The sequence below is a fragment of the Stegostoma tigrinum genome, chromosome 29 (assembly GCF_030684315.1).
Source record: "Stegostoma tigrinum isolate sSteTig4 chromosome 29, sSteTig4.hap1, whole genome shotgun sequence".
In the NCBI taxonomy this organism is placed as follows: domain Eukaryota; kingdom Metazoa; phylum Chordata; class Chondrichthyes; order Orectolobiformes; family Stegostomatidae; genus Stegostoma; species Stegostoma tigrinum.
This window is the reverse complement of record NC_081382.1, coordinates 17067418-17086436: the sequence shown is the minus strand read 5'-3', so window position 1 is coordinate 17086436 and position 19019 is coordinate 17067418. Positions and strand designations below refer to the sequence as shown.

Genomic DNA, 19019 nt, shown 5'->3' with positions numbered 1-19019 from the left:
TTAAAAATTTTGTTAATTGGTTCACTGTTAGAGTTAGATAAGTAAATTATTAATTGTTGACTGTAGAGTGAGTGTCAAGTGTTTATTTTACTGAACCACCAGAAGTTGCTGAAAAAAACATATTACACCCCTTCTCATGCTCACTTTAACAGATTATAGGGCGAGGCACTTCTCTCTGGTAGTTTCAGTTTTAGTTATCAGTAGGTAGGTCAACCTCTGCTTTATAACACAACTAAAGTGGACAGTCTCATATTTTCCCACATTAGATTGATATGCCAAGATTTCATCCACATACTGAAGCCATCTGTATCCATCTGTGGACTCTTTGGGTCATTCTCACCCCTTGCCTTCCCACATGTTTTTTGTGTCATCCACAAACCTGGCCACAGAGCATTCACTTTCCTCATTCAAGTTATTGATATCTATTGCATTAATGGAATCTAATACTGATGTGTACATCGTTAGCAAGAATCCTGGATACTATGTATGTCAGTCATTAATGCATCACATCTGTGTCATTACCATAATGTTTGCAATCTCTGGTCAATCTCAGGTAGGAGTTACCCAATGCTACCTATTGTGCTCTTTTCCCAAATGATCACTGCTTGTGGATATTACCACTTCTTTCAGTACATGGAACTGAGTAAGGGTTGTTGGAGATATTTTGCTGTCACCAATCCTCCTTTGTGTTTGCTTTGCCTTATGCCTATCCAGTGACTAGAGAATGCACCACCATACAGCTTCCATAAAAGAGGCACTGTTTTTAAATAATGAGATTTATTGCATGATACCAATAGGTCCAACTACATTTGGTCAGGCGTAATTGCAAGGACCTTCGAGAACTAGTGCAGATCTATATGCAACCTCTGAAAGCTAGAGTTGATCTGTTGTTTACCCAGAGACTGCACGATAAAATGGATGGAGCCAATGCAACATGAACATGAACCACTTCAGAACTTTTACTTTTTGTAATACCCATTTATTTACATAAAATGCACATCATGTACAAAACCGATGCAAACAGTAAATCTCTCTGCCCATTTTACAATTATTGCTCATTATTTTTTATGAATCGGTCAATGAACTAATGGTGATAGAACAGGTTGCCATGTATTTTGATTTTTATGGAAAAATATTCTATTAAAAAATCATTGTTATCAAGATTGATCAAGTATTTGGAGCTCAATCTCACAGGGAAGGGCTGTATGAATAATTGTACATCAATGGCACATGATACTTTTGATATGCAAATCAGCCAACAAATTCATGGATTCAGATATTTGTGGATTGTGAATTTCCAGAATTTGCCAGTTAATTTAACACTGCTTGTTGTTTACTGAACACATTCAAATATTGCTCTTAGCCTTGTTTGAGGAATTTTCTAAATTTGCACATTAATTGCCAATCAATTATACCACAGGATATTAAATCTGACATTCAAAAAAAACACGAGCACTCTTATCAATATGAAAATTGTTAATTCAGTGCCAGCTAAACTTTTTGTCATTACCTCGTTCTTGTATGTTGTCCACAATAGGTATTTTTAAAAATTAAGAAACCATATTTTATTCTTCATTTCTGGATCTTTTTCTTTGTTTTCTTAATCCAATCTTTCTTTCTGCCTGAGGATTTTATTGAGCTTCACCTCATTTTCTGTCGTTCCTTGATATCTTTCTCAATCATTGAATCACATTGATTTGGAAGGCATGCTGTTGATTGCAATATTTGCTGAGATCCCAGATAATGTTTTGTCCCTCACCACGGTGTTAGCAGTTCACATTTGAAAGACATCAAGGTGTGAAAACACGTATCTTGAGCAAAACTGGAAAAAAAATTTAATAACACATACTGTCAGTTGCTATGCTCCAGCAAGATCTGGTCCAAGTTCAGAATTTCAACACAATATACCGGGAGAAATTTTGAAAACTAGCTGAGGTAAGATGTTTCCAGTTTTTATTCACGACATAGATGCAAGTGAAACATGTATTGTTATTGGAAAGTGAACTATATGAGGCAAAGTGGACAACTCAGTGGTTATTTGAGAAAAAAAGAAATTGAGATGGAATTCACTGACATTGAAGAATGCTCACCTTTCCATACTATAATTCAAATTGAACCACTTTCTTTTGAGAAATAGTTGCATGGCAGTCTTTCAGCTTCATTTACTTAGGATGTTATATTGTCCTCTCAAATGGCGATTAACTGAAATACTATGCCAAGAGTGAATTGCTATATATACACTGTAGCACTCGAAGCTAGAAGAAGCAATTAGTTTTCAAGAGTAGTTCTAACTGTATGGGGGCAAATTATTAGAGTTTGTGCTACTAACAGGAATGCTATACACATTAGCCTGTAATTTAATCTTTGCACTGATTACAATTATGAAGGTCTTTCACAGATTCTGGTTCAAAGGAAGAGGAGTGTTTGTTAAGTCACATGATATAAAACTGCCATAATTGGAATAAGTCCAGGTTGGCCCATTTTTAAGATGCTGATAGGAATAAAGCTCTGTTTGGTGGCTAGTAAAGGGGATACCCTTTATTTTTATTCTATGACCCCTAGTTTGAGATTCTCCCATAACACAAAACACCCTTTTAACTTACAACTTGTTGAGACCATTCAGATTTTATATGGTTCAATCAAGTCTCTTACTGTTCTAAACTCGAGCAGATACAAGCTTGTCCAAATTTTCCTATGAGACAATATGCCACTTTCAGGTCTGGTAAAGCTTCCCTGAGCTGCTTCAGCTCATTTGCGTTGCTCCTTGAATAAGTAGACCAATACTCTACACAGAACTCCAGAGGTGGCCTAATCAATGCCTTATATAATTGAAGCATAACTTCCTTATTTTTGTATTGAATTCCCCTCACAATAGATAATAACATTGTATTAGCTTTTCTAAATATGTTTTGCACTCTCATATTGATGTGTTTTGTGCACAAAAACATCCAGATCACTCTGCATCTCAGAATCTACAATCTCTCACCATTCAGGTAGACCACAGATCATTAAATCCCTATCGTGTGGAAACAGGCTCTTTGGCCCAACAAGTCCGGAACGACCCTTGGAATGCCCCACCCAGACCCATCCCCCTATAACCCACCTAAGCTATATACCCCTGAACTCTACAGGCAATTTAGATAGATAGATATGGTGACAGATTGTAGACAATATGCTTAGCACTGTAACTTTTCCTGCAATAATAGATAATTTCACATTTTCTCACATAAGCCATTTGTTGACTCATTTAACCCTTTCCACCTTCTTTTGTAGCCTCCTTATGTTCTGTTCACAATTCACTTCCCTAACCATCTTTGTACCATTAGGAAACTTAGCAACCGTACCTTTGATCCCTTCATGCAGGTCATTTGTATAAATTGTAAATTTTGAGGCCCCAACACTGATCCATATTGCACACCACTTGTTATTATTTTGACAATTAGAAAATGTATACCTACTCTCTGTTTCTTGTTATCTAGCCGAGTTTCTATTCATGCCAATGGGTTACCCACAAAACGTGGACTTTTATTTTCTGTGATCACCTTTCAGGTGGCATCTTACTAAATGCCTTCTGGAAACCCATGTACAGTACATCCACAGGTTTCTCTTTGGCACAGTACATGTTACTTGCTCAAAGAAGTAATTTCCCTTTCACAAAACCATATTGGCATTGCCCCTTGCCCGATTACTTGAAACATTTCCAAGTGTGTTATTATAATATCTTTTATAGCTTCCAACATCATCCCCATGACAGATGTTTAGCTAACTGGCCTGTACTTTACTCCTTTCTGTCTTCCTCCATTTTTCAATAAAGGAGTTGCACTTAGGATTGATTCCATTGGATTAGAAAATACTAAGATTAGATTCCCTACAGTGTGGAAACAGGCCCTTTGGCCCAACAAGTCCACACCACCCCTTGGAGCATCCCTCCCAGACCCATCCCCTATAACCCACACACCCCTAAACATGACGGGCAATTTAACATGGCCAACTCACCTAGCCTGCACATCTTTGGACTGTGGGAGGAAACCGGAGCGCCTGGAGGAAACCCACGCAGACACGGGGAGAATGTGCAAACTCTGTACAGACTGTTACCCGAGTCCGGAATTGAACCCGGGTACCTGGCGCTGTGAGGCTGTAGTGTTAACCACTGAGCCACCATGCTGCCCCTAAATCTAGGGAATTTTGTTAGAATTACAAGCATCCATCAATTGTCACACTGATTGTTCCTTTTATGACACTAGGATGAAGTCTATCAGGTCTTGTGACTAATCAGTTCACAGCTCTAACAATCTGTTCACTATCTCCTCCCTGTTGATTGTAATTGTTTGGAGTACCTCCCTCCTTTCAAATTCCTAATTTACAACTATTTCTGGAATGTTAATTTCATTCATTATAATGAAGACTAATACAAAATACGTATTCAATTAATTTGCCATCTCCTTTTTTATTCGTTATTAATTCCCCAGACTCATTTTGTACATGATCAACACTCACTTTATTAATTAACACATTTAAGTACCAATAGAAATTCACATATCTACTTTTATATTTATAGCAAACTTCCTCCTTTTCCTACAATTCTTCAGTAATTATTAATTTTGCTAGTTTTTAAAAAAAATTCTGTCTACTAACCCGGCGTCCAATTTTGTATAATTATTTGTTTAAGTTTAATACTATCTTTAACTTTTTTGTTTAATCCAAGGTGGTGGGTCCTCCCCTTGGCATTTTTTTATTTTTCTTTGGAATGTATCTATTCTGTGTATTTTGAAATATTTCCTTAAATGTCTACCATTACATTTCTGATAATAGTGCCATTACACAAATTTGCCTTTTCCCCTCAGCTAGTTCTGCTGTATTGTCCTCATATTTGCCCTTATTCAAGATTAAAATACTAGTCTGGGCCTGTTTTTCTGTCCCTCAAACTCAATATTATCCTCAATTGTGACATGGCTGCTATTACCAAGGGACACCTTCATTATCAGGTCATTAATAAATCTTAGATAATGGGAACTGCAGACGCTGGAGATTCCAAGATAATAAAATGTGAGGCTGGATGAACACAGCAGGCCAAGCAGCATCTCAGGAGCACAAAAGCTGACGTTTCGGGCCTAGACCCTTCATCAGAGAGGGGGATGGGGGGAGGGAACTGGAATAAATAGGGAGAGAGGGGGAGGCGGACCGAAGATGGAGAGTAAAGAAGATAGGTGGAGAAGGTGTGGGTGGGGAGGTAGGGAGGGGATAGGTCAGTCCAGGGAAGACGGACAGGTCAAGGAGGTGGGATGAGGTTAGTAGGTAGCTGGGGGTGCGGCTTGGGGTGGGAGGAAGGGATGGGTGAGAGGAAGAACCGGTTAGGGAGGCAGAGACAGGTTGGACTGGTTTTGGGATGCAGTGGGTGGGGGGGAAGAGCTGGGCTGGTTGTGTGGTGCAGTGGGGGGAGGGGATGAACTGGGCTGGTTTAGGGATGCAGTGGGGGAAGGGGAGATTTTGAAACTGGTGAAGTCCACATTGATACCATATGGCTGCAGGGTTCCCAGGCGGAATATGAGTTGCTGTTCCTGCAACCTTCGGGTGGCATCATTGTGGCAGTGCAGGAGGCCCATGATGGACATGTCATCAAGAGAATGGGAGGGGGAGTGGAAATGGTTTGCGACTGGGAGGTGCAGTTGTTTGTTGCGAACTGAGCGGAGGTGTTCTGCAAAGCGGTCCCCAAGCCTCCGCTTGGTTTCCCCAATGTAGAGAAAGCCGCACCGGGTACAGTGGATGCAGTATACCACATTGGCAGATGTGCAGGTGAACCTCTGCTTAATGTGGAATGTCATCTTGGGGCCTGGGATGGGGGTGAGGGAGGAGGTGTGGGGACAAGTGTAGCATTTCCTGCGGTTGCAGGGGAAGGTGCCGGGTGTGGTGGGGTTGGAGGGCAGTGTGGAGCGAACAAGGGAGTCACGGAGAGAGTGGTCTCTCCGGAAAGCAGACAGGGGTGGGGATGGAAAAATGTCTTGGGTGGTGGGGTCGGATTGTAAATGGCGGAAGTGTCGGAGGATAATGCGTTGTATCCGGAGGTTGGTAGGGTGGTGTGTGAGAACGAGGGGGATCCTCTTGGGGCGGTTGTGGCGGGGGCGGGGTGTGAGGGATGTGTCGCGGGAAATGCGGGAGACGCGGTCAAGGGCGTTCTCAATCACCGTGGGGGGGAAGTTGCGGTCCTTAAAGAACTTGGACATCTGGGATGTGCGGGAGTGGAATGTCTTATCGTGGGAGCAGATGCGGCGGAGGCGGAGGAATTGGGAATAGGGGATGGAATTTTTGCAGGAGGGTGGGTGGGAGGAGGTGTATTCTAGGTAGCTGTGGGAGTCGGTGGGCTTGAAATGGACATCAGTTACAAGCTGGTTGCCTGAGATGGAGACTGAGAGGTCCAGGAAGGTGAGGGATGTGCTGGAGATGGCCCAGGTGAACTGAAGGTTGGGGTGGAAGGTGTTGGTGAAGTGGATGAACTGTTCGAGCTCCTCTGGGGAGCAAGAGGCGGCGCCGATAGAGTCATCAATGTACCGGAGGAAGAGGTGGGGTTTGGGGCCTGTGTAGGTGCGGAAGATGGACTGTTCCACGTAACCTACAAAGAGGCAGGCATAGCTGGGGCCCATGCGGGTGCCCATGGCCACCCCCTTAGTCTGTAGGAAGTGGGAGGAGTCAAAAGAGAAGTTGTTGAGTGTGAGGACGAGTTCCGCTAGGCGGATGAGAGTGTCGGTGGAGGGGGCCTGGTCGGGCCTGCGGGACAGGAAGAAGCGGAGGGCCTTGAGGCCATCTCCATGCAGAATGCAGGTGTACAGGGACTGGACGTCCATGGTGAATATGAGGTGTTGGGGGCCAGGGAATTGGAAGTCCTGGAGGAGGTGGAGGGCGTGGGTGGTGTCACGGACATAGGTGGGGAGTTCCTGGACCAAAGGGGAGAAAATGGAGTCCAGATAGGTGGAGATGAGTTCGGTGGGGCAGGAGCAGGCTGAGACGATGGGTCGACCAGGGCAGGCAGGTTTGTGGATTTTGGGAAGGAGATAGAAACGGGCCGTGCGGGGTTGGGGAACAATGAGGTTGGAGGCTGTGGGTGGGAGGTCCCCTGAGGTGATGAGGTCATGAATGGTGTTGGAGATGATGGTTTGGTGCTCGGGTGTGGGGTCATGATCGAGGAGGCGGTAGGAGGTGGTGTCGGAGAGTTGGCGTCTGGCCTCGGCGATGTAGAGGTCAGTACGCCATACTACCACTGCGCCACCCTTGTCTGCGGGTTTGATGGTGAGGTTGGGGTTGGAGCGGAGGGAGCGGAGGGCTGCCCGTTCTGCGGGGGAGAGGTTGGAGTGGGTGAGAGGGGTGGAGAGGTTGAGGCGGTTAATGTCTCGACGGCAGTTGGAGATGAAGAGGTCGAGGGAGGGTAGGAGGCCTGGGGGTGGTGTCCAGGAGGAGGACTTGTGTTGGAAGCGGGTGAAGGGGTCAGTGGAAGGAGGGTTGGGTTCCCGGTTGAAGAAGTAGGCATGCAGGCGAAGACGGCGGAAAAACTGCTCTGTGTCCGACCGTGACTGGTATTCGTTGATGTGTGGTTGTAGGGGGACAAAGGTGAGCCCCTTGCTCAGGACTGACCGTTCGTCCTCAGTCAGTGGGAGGTCTGGGGGGATGGTGAAGATTCGGCAGGGCTCAGGGTGGCTGTCTCCTCTGGGGTGCGGCGCCGATACAGTCATCAATGTACCGGAGGAAGAGGTGGGGTTTGGGGCCTGTGTAGGTGCGGAAGATGGACTGTTCCACGTAACCTACAAAGAGGCAGGCATAGCTGGGGCCCATGCGGGTGCCCATGGCCACCCCCTTAGTCTATCTTATCTTGTTGTACAATGTTAGGCCTTGTTTATAATTCTGCTGTTAAGCTGGCTGCAGAATGTGTTATTCTAAGAAACTAACCTGAAAACATTCTATGAACTTATCATCTAGGCTACCTGTACCTGTACGATTTTTCCAGTGTGTATGTATATTAGAACTCCCCATGAATAGCACTGTACCTTTCCAACATGTTCCCATTATTGTAGCCCTAATATTCCATCCCACAATATGTTTAATGTCAGAAGCCTTTACACTACTAGAAGCAACTTAGACAAGAAATTCTTGTCTGCATCACTTATCTCCCTCTAAGTTGCTTCTATATATTACTTTCTTGAATTTAGGCCTTCTGTCTCCACTGTGCCTCTACCATAAATAAATAACAGGCTCATTGCGCCACTTTTTCCAAACTTACTGTTTTTTCTAAATGAAATTCACCCTTCAATATTCAGATCCCAATCTGTGTCATCGCTGTCATCCCACAGCTATGACTGGGATTAGATTACACTTCTTTTGTTCCTTTATTTGTACAAAAAGTCTTCAGTTTTGTTTACAATGCAACATGTATTCAGATACAGAGACTTTAACTTTATCCTTTCATTATTTTTGTATCTTTAGCTATATCTAGATTTTCATTAGATTTGAGCCCTTTATCTGTTCCTGTCACAATCTGTTTAATGTATCCCATATTAACACCTTTCTCTCTGGGTTAGCCTTAATTCTTTGATTTATCCTATCTTAACAATTTGATCTCTTGCACACTATTTAATTAAAACCACCGCTACCTTCCTGGTTATGTAGCTTGCTAAAACACTAGCCCCAGAGTGATTCAGATGTCGATTGTCCGCTTTTGGAATACTGAGTTCAGTTCTGGCCTCCCTGCTAAAGGAAAGATGTTGTGAAACTTGAAAGAGTTCAGAAAAAAAGATTTACAGGGATATTGCCAGGGTTGGAAGGTTTGAGCTATATGGAAAGACTGAATAGGCTGGGGCTACTTTCCCTGGAGCACTGGAGGCTGAGGGGTGGCCTCACAGAAGTTTATAAAACTATGAAGGGCATGAATAAGGTGAATAATCAATGTCTGTTCCCCAGGGTATGGGAGTTCAAAACTAGAGGACATAGATTTAAGGTGTGATGGGAAGTATTTAAAAGGGACCAAAGGGACAACTTTTTCATGCAGATAGTGGTGCATGTATGGAATGAGCTGCCAGAGGAAGTGGTGGCAGCTGATCGATGTAAAAGGCATCTGGATGCATATGTGAATAGGAAGTCCTGAGAGGGATACGGGCCAAATGCTTGCAAATGGGACAAGATTTATTTAGGAAATCTGGTCGGCCTGGACGAGTTAGGCTTCAAGGCTCTATGACTGTGCAGCCTCCACTGTTCCCACCACTGATGCCAGTGCCCCATAAGCTGGAGCCCACTTCTACCATGACAGTCTTTGGTCCATTAATGTAGGAAGTTCTCAAATGTAACTGAATCTTTCTGTTTTCATGACAAATGTAACATCTTGAAGACTTGATCTTTGGTGTTGTAGTGCTACACAAGGAGCTTGAAACTTGCTAATTTGATTCACAGCTTACAGCTTACATTTTCAAGGTAGAGTAAAGTCAGATTTCAGTATTCCATTCATATTAGTTGTGAGTGTAGAAGATTGAGCTTTTCAGAGTCAATCAATCAGTCTTTTTTTTTTCTTGATAGTGTTGCTCAACAATACCTAATGAAAAGGGTGTTCACAGAAAATGCTTTCAGGCCAATTGAACGATAGCCTGATTGACACTCAGCTATACTTCATTAAATGGCTGTTATAACAGAATAAACAGAATTAGCATAGAGTCTATTTTAATGGCCACTAACTCTACTGTACTGTTTTGCAGACAGCACTTTGCAACATAGCATGAGAACTGCACCAATTATTTGTGGAGATGATTATTATAATCACACTTACATCCTGTGGTGCCTTTAGCAAAAACAGACATCAACCAAAAATAGTACTCCAACAATCAAAAAAAGGACTAATAGTTTAATTTTATTTAAAGTGGAAAAAATGATTCATACTTTACACAAATGCAGTCCTCCCTTGACTTAGCCGACAAATATGTTGGCTAGTTTGGAACTGATCTATACAGTTACACCTTCAGCCAGTGCTTAATATGCAGCAATCAGTATATCTGGAAATTGTTGCTGTGGTCTGTGGTCCCTGTGATTTTTCCCATCTATATTTTCAACTGTCCCATGCATGAGGCACAATGGTTTGAGATTTTTTTTTCTCCTAAATTTAACCCCTGCACTGTGCTGAGTTACTTATTTGCTGGACATGCACTGGAATGCCATCCTTGGTCTAATGTCTTTTCTCATCTATGATAAAGAAATCAATAACCTGGTTAATGCTTTCATTGTCCAATGGTTTCTGACAGAAACTATACATTATTGGTCTTTGCGTGCAGAAAGGATAAAATTTGGAAAATATATCCCCTTGTCCCATCTCTTAACATTCAATCATCCAACTTCATTCAGTGATGATACATTTAAAATGCATTTTCATAGTTATATTTTTAATAACGTCAGGGTAGTGAGATATCAGCCAAACCACCACAATAGTTCCCAAAATATTTCTAAAGTGGTCCAGTTCAATTTTTGTTCACTGGTAATCTCCAGGATATCATCAGTGCAAATTCAGAGATGGTAATGCAATTGCATTTTAAATTTCCGGATCTAAAAATCTGGAAAATAATTAAATGAATAGTGGCTCCCAAAAATGTTTGGCTAGATATTCTACATTCAGACATTGTGAATGTGTTTATAATCCTTTTTGTAACTGCATTTCTTGTCAGAATTCTTCTTATTAGTTTTTACTTTTACATCAATTTTTATTATGAAAATGCTGATGCAAACATTATGCATTGCTAAAAGGGACAAGAAGTTGAAGTTTTTCATCCTGCACGGATCAGAATGAGGATTTCAGAAACAGAATTGAGAAAAAAGGGTCACCAATTTAAATTTAAAATCAAGGCAAGGCCACAACTGGAAATGTTAGGCATTAGTTAGAAGCCAACTTGGAAGATCAGGGAATGGAGAAAGGCCACTACGTGGAGGATTAGGGAATGGAGGGCTGAGAAGCATGAAGGACTTAGTGACCAGCAGGATAAGGAGCAGGCGTTCAGGAAGCAGAATTGTACGCAGGTGCTGTGAGTAGCAAGTGAGATTTTTCTGTAGTGTTCTTAAACTTGTTTTGATAATTATTTCATTTACTAGCATAAGAATTTAGTAATATGAAATATTTCAACTTAGAGATATATTGGGCCAGATTCTTCATCAGTAACTATTTACTTAATTTCACCCCTACCCTTCAAATTTTCCCATTTAAATGGATAGTTTCAGTGCTCCCAGCTTAGAGGCGTTGTCCAGAGGAATTATTAATTTCCCAGGCAATTACTTTGAAATGTGCTACAATAAGGATTCCACAGAGTCCCCATGCTTGACATCCATCCACATTGGAATAATAACTGTCTGACCATTACAAAATATGGGCCAATCTTTTATTAGTTCTCTTTTTCTGACACATTAAGTCTTAAAACTACGGGCTTAACATTGGTCCCTGTGGCAATCAATGTTTCACTTAAAATCATGATTTTTAGGAATGCAGCTGCAATCATGATCTATGGTATTGCTGGAGCAAAGACCATCCTCTGAAACCCATTACAAGAAGGAGAGATTTGAAACAGCCTACTGTCTATATCAAAGGATTTAACTCTGATAATACACCACCATAACACTTTGTAAAAATGGATTGTTCCCAAAGTGAACCAACAGCCAGTTTTGATGTATCAAAGCCCCGTCCGGTAAGTAGCCATGATTATAAGCATGTGATTTTTGCTGCAGAGTCATATCCGGAAGATAAGTAGTAAGGATGACACAATGAGTGTAAGAGGGATATCAACAGGTTAAGTGGGCCAAACTTGGCAGATTGAATGTACTGTGGAAGAATGTGAAGTTTTGCACTTTGGGAGGAAAAAAATAGAAGAGCTGGTAGTTATTTAAATTGGGAAAGCCTGCAGAAAGCCACAACACAGGGATTTGGGGGACTGAGTGCAGGAATCATAGAAAGCTAACACAAATTATAGGGAAGGCAAATGGATTGTTAGTGATCTTTTAATAGGAATAGAACATAAACATAGAGACATCTTGCTAAAACTATGCAAGACACGAGTTGGGCAACATCTGGCATGCAGTTTTGGTTCCTGAGGAAAGATATACTGGCATGGAGATAGCTCAGAAAAGGTTCCGCAGGTTGATTCTAGGCATGCAAAGATTTTCTTATGAGGAGAAGTTTAGTGGTTTTTCCACTTGTGGACACTGCAGCCATTGGATTCTACTATTGAGTTCAATAATTTTAGAGCCTGAGCATCTTCCTCCATGTCAGTACCCCAACCCCCACACACCAGACCTTGTCGTCACATGGACTGCAACCGCAACCAACACATTATCACTCACTAATGGTCTCCATTAGCAGCTACTGATTCTCACAGGCTGATCTTTACCCATTCCTTTGTCTACTCAAGAGATAATGGGAACTGCAGAAGTTGGAGAATCCGAGATAACAAAGTGTGGAGCTGGATGAACACAGCAGGCCAAGCAGCATCTTAGGAGCACAAAAGCTGACGTTTTCGGCTTAGACCCTTCATCAGAAAAACTGCTGTTCTCTCTCTCTGGCCTCCATCTCCACCTATTGTCTACAGCTCCCCCTTTCCTCACCCCATCTTCAACAACCCTTTCCTAGCTACAGTCAGTTCTAATGAAGGGTCACTGGACCCAAAATGTTAAATCTTCTTTCTATTCACAGATGCTGCCAGATTCTGCTGAGCTTTTCCAGCAATTTCTATAGTTTTTTTTAGAAATAGATTGTACTCATTTGAGTTTAGGTGAATGAGAGGCAGCATTCTTGAAACATACTAGGTTCTTAGGCTAGGTACAGAGTGGAGAGTTTGCTTTCCCTTGTGGGATAATCTAAGATCAAAAGGCAAGATCTCAGAATAAGTGGTCAGCTATTTAAGATGAGGGCTTTTTTTCTCTGAGGGTATGAACCTGTAGAATTCTTTATTGCAGAGGGTTCCAAGGCTGAGGTAGTTAGATTTTGAAAGAGTAGATGAATAAAGGGTTATGGGGATAGGGCAAGAAAGCTGAGTTGAGAACGATCAGATCAGCCATGATCTTGTTGAAAGATGGAGCAGACTGACCTACTTCTAGTCGTATCTCTTAAAGAAACATAAAGTAACATTCCAGAACTTACAGCAACATCAAAAAGAAGAACTCTGTATGTTTAGAAGTTCCACAAAAAGTAATCAACCCTGATGGAAAACCAATTGCAATGTTTCAATAACTGCAACATTTGCAAATGACTGACACTATCCAAGTAACCAATTAAATAACACTGGCCTCAGGTTAAAGCCTCAAAGGCAACCAAAGGACTCCAAGCATATATGATTTTACCTTCCTTTGTTTTAGTTACTCTCCCAAGAAACTTCTTCAGGTTTAACAGTGAATAAATTGGTTCTTTCTTTCACTCAAGGTGACTTTGTTGATTGATTCCTTTTTGTTCACAGCAAAAATAATGGAGTAGAGATAATGGGAACTGCAGATGCTGGAGAATCCAAGATAACAAAGTGTGAAGCTGGATGAACACAGCAGGCCAAGCAGCATCTCAGGAGCACAAAAGCTGACGTTTCAGGCCTAGACCCTTCATCAGAGGCTGAGGTCTAGGCCCAAAACGTCAGCTTTTGTGCTCCTGAGATGCTACTTGGCCTGCTGTATTCATCCAGCTCCACACTTTGTTATCTTAAATAAAAATTGTGAAGTACTTTTATTTGGAGAGAGGTATAGCCTCATACAAAATGATCTTAAACATTTATTGTAAACAACCTAAGAGTTCAAAAAGAAGAACCAGCTCACCCCTTATTAGCTGGTTGTAACACTATTCTAGATGACCACATGTAGCTCATGTAAAATAAAACCCAAAAGATCTGCAGATGCTGGAAATCAGAAATCTAAAACTGAAATTGCTGGTAAAGCTGAGCAGGTCTGACAGCATCTGCAGAGAGAAATCAGAATTATGTTTCAGGTGACCCTTCCTCTGAGGAAGGGACACTGGACCTCAAATGCTAAGTCTGATTTCTCTCCACAGATGCTGCCAGACGCGCTCAGCTTTTCCACCAATTCCGGTTTTTGTAACTCATGTTAATTTGCTTTGTAAAATTTCTTATTCCCTATTCCTCTCCTTTCTAACAACTGAACATTGTCTGATGTGATTGTTAGCTCGCTTGTGCATCTATGTAATTAAAGCTTTGTTGCTTCTATACATGTTCAAAAAATTTCTACGAATGATATTCTTTGGCTAAACTTTTGAAATGTTAGTAAATAATACTATAACTGTTATCATTTTTCGCCTGCTTTATTCAATATTGAAAGTAGTGAATATCTTTTAAATTAAAGGCATTAAGGATTAAGGAACCAAAGTGGAATAAGGGAGTTAAGACACAGATCAGCCATAATCTAATTGATTGGTCAACTAGGCTCAAGGGGCTGAGTGACCTTTTCCTGTTCTTGTGTTTGACATTTAAATAATTGTGGAAGGCCACAACCCACGATGCTGTAAAAACTGAAATGAGGAAAATTACAAAAGATTAATTTTGTTAATTAACTTAAAAGAAGGAAATAGAGCATCTATAATAAAAAAATTTCAGTTTGTGTTAAAGGAGTTTTACATGAAGCAGATTATTCTTAATTTAATTACATTAAGAAATGTACATATCGAAATAAATGAGCATTAAATTTATTAAATTAGTTATTGAAAATAAAGAGCATGATTACAATGCAGAAAGATCACTGTTTCCTACATCTCATAAGGATAAAAAATGTCAGGGATAGTAGGAAGTGAGCCAGAGATGTCACTAACTAAATACAAATAACTTTTAATTGGTTTAACACAAGACTTTCACAAACAATAGTCCACTGTAATGGTTGTAATGAGGTCATTGTATTTGGGGCTGTTGTTCCAATCAGGGAGCCCTGGCTGACAGGTATGAACAGGAGGTCAGACATGCTGTTCACTCTGAGGGCTGGCTCTGAGGGAGCTAGATTGTTGTCAAGGACTCTCCACGTGTAAATAAAGTTTGACTTGGTGATGAGATACTAGCCTCTTTGGAGTTCATCCAGCATTCATTGTCTTTGTGTTGCTGCAGCAGTAAGGAAATTTGCAATTTTCCTGCAGTCCTGGAACAGTTAGCAATTGATTTAAACAGTTACCACAGGAATTATTTTGTTTAGCATTCCAAGTCATTTTTTTCTCTCCCTGTATGAAATCATGTGCACACCTACAATACAGTCATAGGAAAAACACAGCACACAAGAAGGCTATTTGGTTTATCATGTCCATGTAGGCCTCTGCATGTGCAATTCAACAAATCCCTCCCTTAACTGCCCTTTGTCTGGGATCATGCAATTTCTCCCTCTTCAGGTGCTTTGCAAATTCCCTTTTGAAAGCCACAGTTGAATCTGCCTCCACCAGCTGCTCAGACAGTGTGTTCAGGATCAGAGTCACATGTTGCATTTCTTTTAATCTTGGGATCTTTGTTAGTCAGGTGGACTGCAATGGTTCAAGAAAGCAGCTCACTACTACCTTCTCCTGGGTAATTAGAGATGGTAATAAGTGCTGGCTTAGCCAGAAGGTCACATCTCACTTCTACTAATCATAAAGGAGAACTGGCAGTGTATCTGAAGCTGTTTGTGGATTACTATGCCCTCCAATGATAGAAAGCATTCAAATTAGGGAAGATATTTGAAAGAAAGTAATCAAAATAAGGAGATGACAATGTTTTTTCTTTCCGTGGACCTTTCACCCCTGGAAACCAGCATAATTTTCAAAAGGAGCAGCCTGAGCCTTAAGTTTATGTTTTTCTTGACGATTGGAGTGATAGGAGCCTAAAAGTTACAATTGGTGGATTAACTGGAGGACCCCATCACATTCTGTGACATATGACAATCATGTAGGCAGGGGACTCAAACAGAAGACAACATCATCCTATATTAGACATAATTTGAAATAATTCAGAAACAGGATGAACTTGACAGCCCTAGACCTAGACCAGGTTTCATTGTTTTAGGTGTAGTGAATGCAAATATCCAGCATTGAATAAGAGAAAATAACAAAAATAACTTGTCTTTTGTTTTGATTATGAAATTAAAATGGTAATTTCTTTAAATGATTAAACTTTATTTAAAATCTAAAATGTGAGTACACAGTGCATACATCAATTAGAAAATATGTCAATGAATATTTACAAATCAGTTAAGAAGAACCCATTTACAAACTTTTAAGACACTTTGACCTTTTGTAATGGGATTTCAATCCCAATGACAGGGCAATGGTGGGTCTGTATAGAGTTTACTTTGTTAAATTTAATGTGGGCCTATGATTATTAAATGAGTCTCTTTTCCTGAGTATTTAGCAGCCATTTGAAGTTGTTCGGTTTTGGTCAGCTTTGCCATGCTTTAGGAAATTCAAACGCTAAAAAGGAGATGGAAGCTGCAGATCCAGCCGATTAACTACTTTTCCAAAATTTTCAGGGGAACCAGGTGGGGCAAAGTTGTTTCCTCTGGCCCTTTGGCAAAACTTCTCCAGCAATCTTCAGGCCTCCACAAGTTCTTCAGAATCCTGCATGGTCTTCAAATGCCTGCCATCCCTCTTCACAATCCCTGAAAACCAAGAAGACCTATCAACAAACTTAAAATATTCAGCCCTCCTCAGTGTGTTTGAAAAGTGGGATGGGATGGATTAAATGCAATGTAGAACTGAATGAGAATTTTCTATTAATCTCTAACAATTAGATTCTGGGCACTGCTTCTCAACAAATAATTCTGGACCACAGTAATGTCAATACATTAGCATATGTACATGAAGCTTAGGGGATGAAATGAGAAGGGCACAGGCAGTTACGTCTATTCATAATCAGATAAATGAAGTGGGGAATATACAAGGAAACATATTAGAGGAAACCAGACTTCTGAGAAGCTTGTTGGAATAGAAGATTTACAGAGATGTGGAGGGCTGAAACCCTCTATAGATACAAAGTCTAGGTGCCCGTGTTGGACGGGGGTGGACGAGGTCGGAAATCACATGACACCAGGTTATAGTCCAAAAGGTTTATTTGAAAATACAAACTTCTGGACCCTCGCTAGTTCTTCATCTGTTAGTGAGAGAGGTAGTATCCGACACAGAATTTGTAAGTAAAAGGTTGAAGTGTCACACCACCAATGAGTATGTACCAAACAAACCCAAGATATTTAATCAGTTAGGGGGTTTTAATTAATTGATATGTATATGTAAATCTCCGAATTCCTTTCGAGCCATGTCCTGACAGAAATAAAGGTTTTATCATTTTATGTCAGACAATGTTTGTTAGGTATGAGGCCTTGTTTAGAACCTGTTTGTGTTTTGGTTCGGAGTCAGACTGGTTATATTTCTAAAGTAGGAATTTATAAAACGCCACATTGGTTAACTGTCTATAAATTGTGTGCTTTCTGTAACTGCAAATACAAATTCACCCTGTAGATTTACACGTGCGTGTATGTGTGTGAGAGAGAAGAAGGGTGGAGGAAGAAATAGAGAGAGAGAGAGAGAGAGAGTGTGTGTGTGTGTGTGTGGGTGTGTGTGTGTGTGTGTGTGTGTGTGTGTGTGTGTGTGTGCGCGCGCGTGGGAGAGAGACCGTGTGCATGGGAGAGAGTGAGAGTGAGTGGGGTGGGGTGGACGAGGTCAGAAAAATCACAACACAGGTTATAGTCCAATAGGTTTATTTGAAAACACAAACTTTTGGAGCTTCTCTCTTTCTCTGTCTCCCTCTCTCACACACACACACACATATACACACTCTCTTCCGCGTGCACACAAACTCTCACCCCACACACGCACACACACACACATACACATGCACACACTCTCTCTTGCCCCTCATGCACGCACACACACTCTCTCTTCCTCCACCCCTCCCCGGCCCTCACACAGATTCTAAACAAGGCCTCACGCCTAACATGCATTGTTTGACCTAAAATGTCATCTCTTCTTTACACTGATAAAACTTCTGGTTCTCTCAGGACAGTGGCTTGAAAGGAATTCACGGAGTCACATATTCATATTTATCAATTAAAACGTTCCTACTGATTAAAGATTTAACAGCACCTTAGTTTGCTTAATGCATCCTCATCAGTGATGTGACCCTTTAATCTTTTACTTATAAATTCTGTATCTGATACTACCTCTTGCACTAACAGGTGAAGAACTAGCGAGGCTCCAAAAGTTTGTGTTTTCAAATAAACATGTTGGACTATAACCTGGTGTCGTGTGATCTCTGATTTGATAGATACCACCATGGGATATGTGCACAAGAATGAAAAATTCTAAATTAAGGCGTTGGTGGACTAGGAGCTGATGGAAGTCAGTGAACTCAAGATGTATAACAGACCCTCAAGCTAAGTGCCACACTAACCTAAGATAATAAAATGTGAGGCTGGATGAACACAGCAGGTCAAGCAGCATCTCAGGAGCACAAAAGCTGACGTTTCGGGCCTAGACCCTTCATCAGAGAGGGGGATGGGGAGAGGGAACAGGAATAAATAGGGAGAGAGGGGGAGGCGGACCGAAGATGGAGAGTAAAGAAGATAGGTGGAGAGAGTATAGGTGGGGAGGTAGGGAGGGGATAGGTCAGTCCAGGGAAGACGGACAGGTCAAGGAGGTGGGATGAGGTTAGTAGGAAGGGTCTAGGCCCAAAACATCAGCTTTTGTGCTCCTGAGATGCTGCTTGGCCTGCTGTGTTCATCCAGCCTCACATTTTATTATCTTGGAATTCTCCAGCATCTGCAGTTCCCATTATCTCTGCCACACTAACTTCCCTTTTTCTGTGGGAGGAGAATGATGATTTAGATTGAACATATTCTCTATTCCATCTCAACAGTCCAATTAACTCACAACTTGATATTGGAAGTCATGGGAGAGAAATCAAATAATTAGTTGTTTCTGCAGGCTGTATTCAGCTTCAGGGAGTATGGCAATATATACAAATGTTAGGTAATTTCCACTGTATGGTGAAGTGGAATTTAATTTACACTTGTTAGGTTTA

The 19019-nt window shown here is 41.3% G+C and overlaps 2 protein-coding genes across 2 annotated transcripts in view; one reads left to right on the top strand and one right to left on the bottom strand.

Annotated features, from left to right (window-relative positions):
- Positions 1 to 459, bottom strand: part of LOC125465255 (uncharacterized) — a 102091-nt gene extending 101632 nt beyond the window's left edge. Inside the window, exon 1 of the mRNA XM_048558533.2 lies at positions 380 to 459. Coding sequence (XP_048414490.2) covers positions 380 to 459 — 80 coding nt within the window. The remainder of the gene's footprint in view (positions 1 to 379) is intronic.
- zgc:162952 (PKc_LIMK_like_unk domain-containing protein) overlaps positions 1 to 19019 on the top strand; it is a 101250-nt gene that overhangs the window by 8622 nt on the left and 73609 nt on the right. The window lies entirely within an intron of this gene.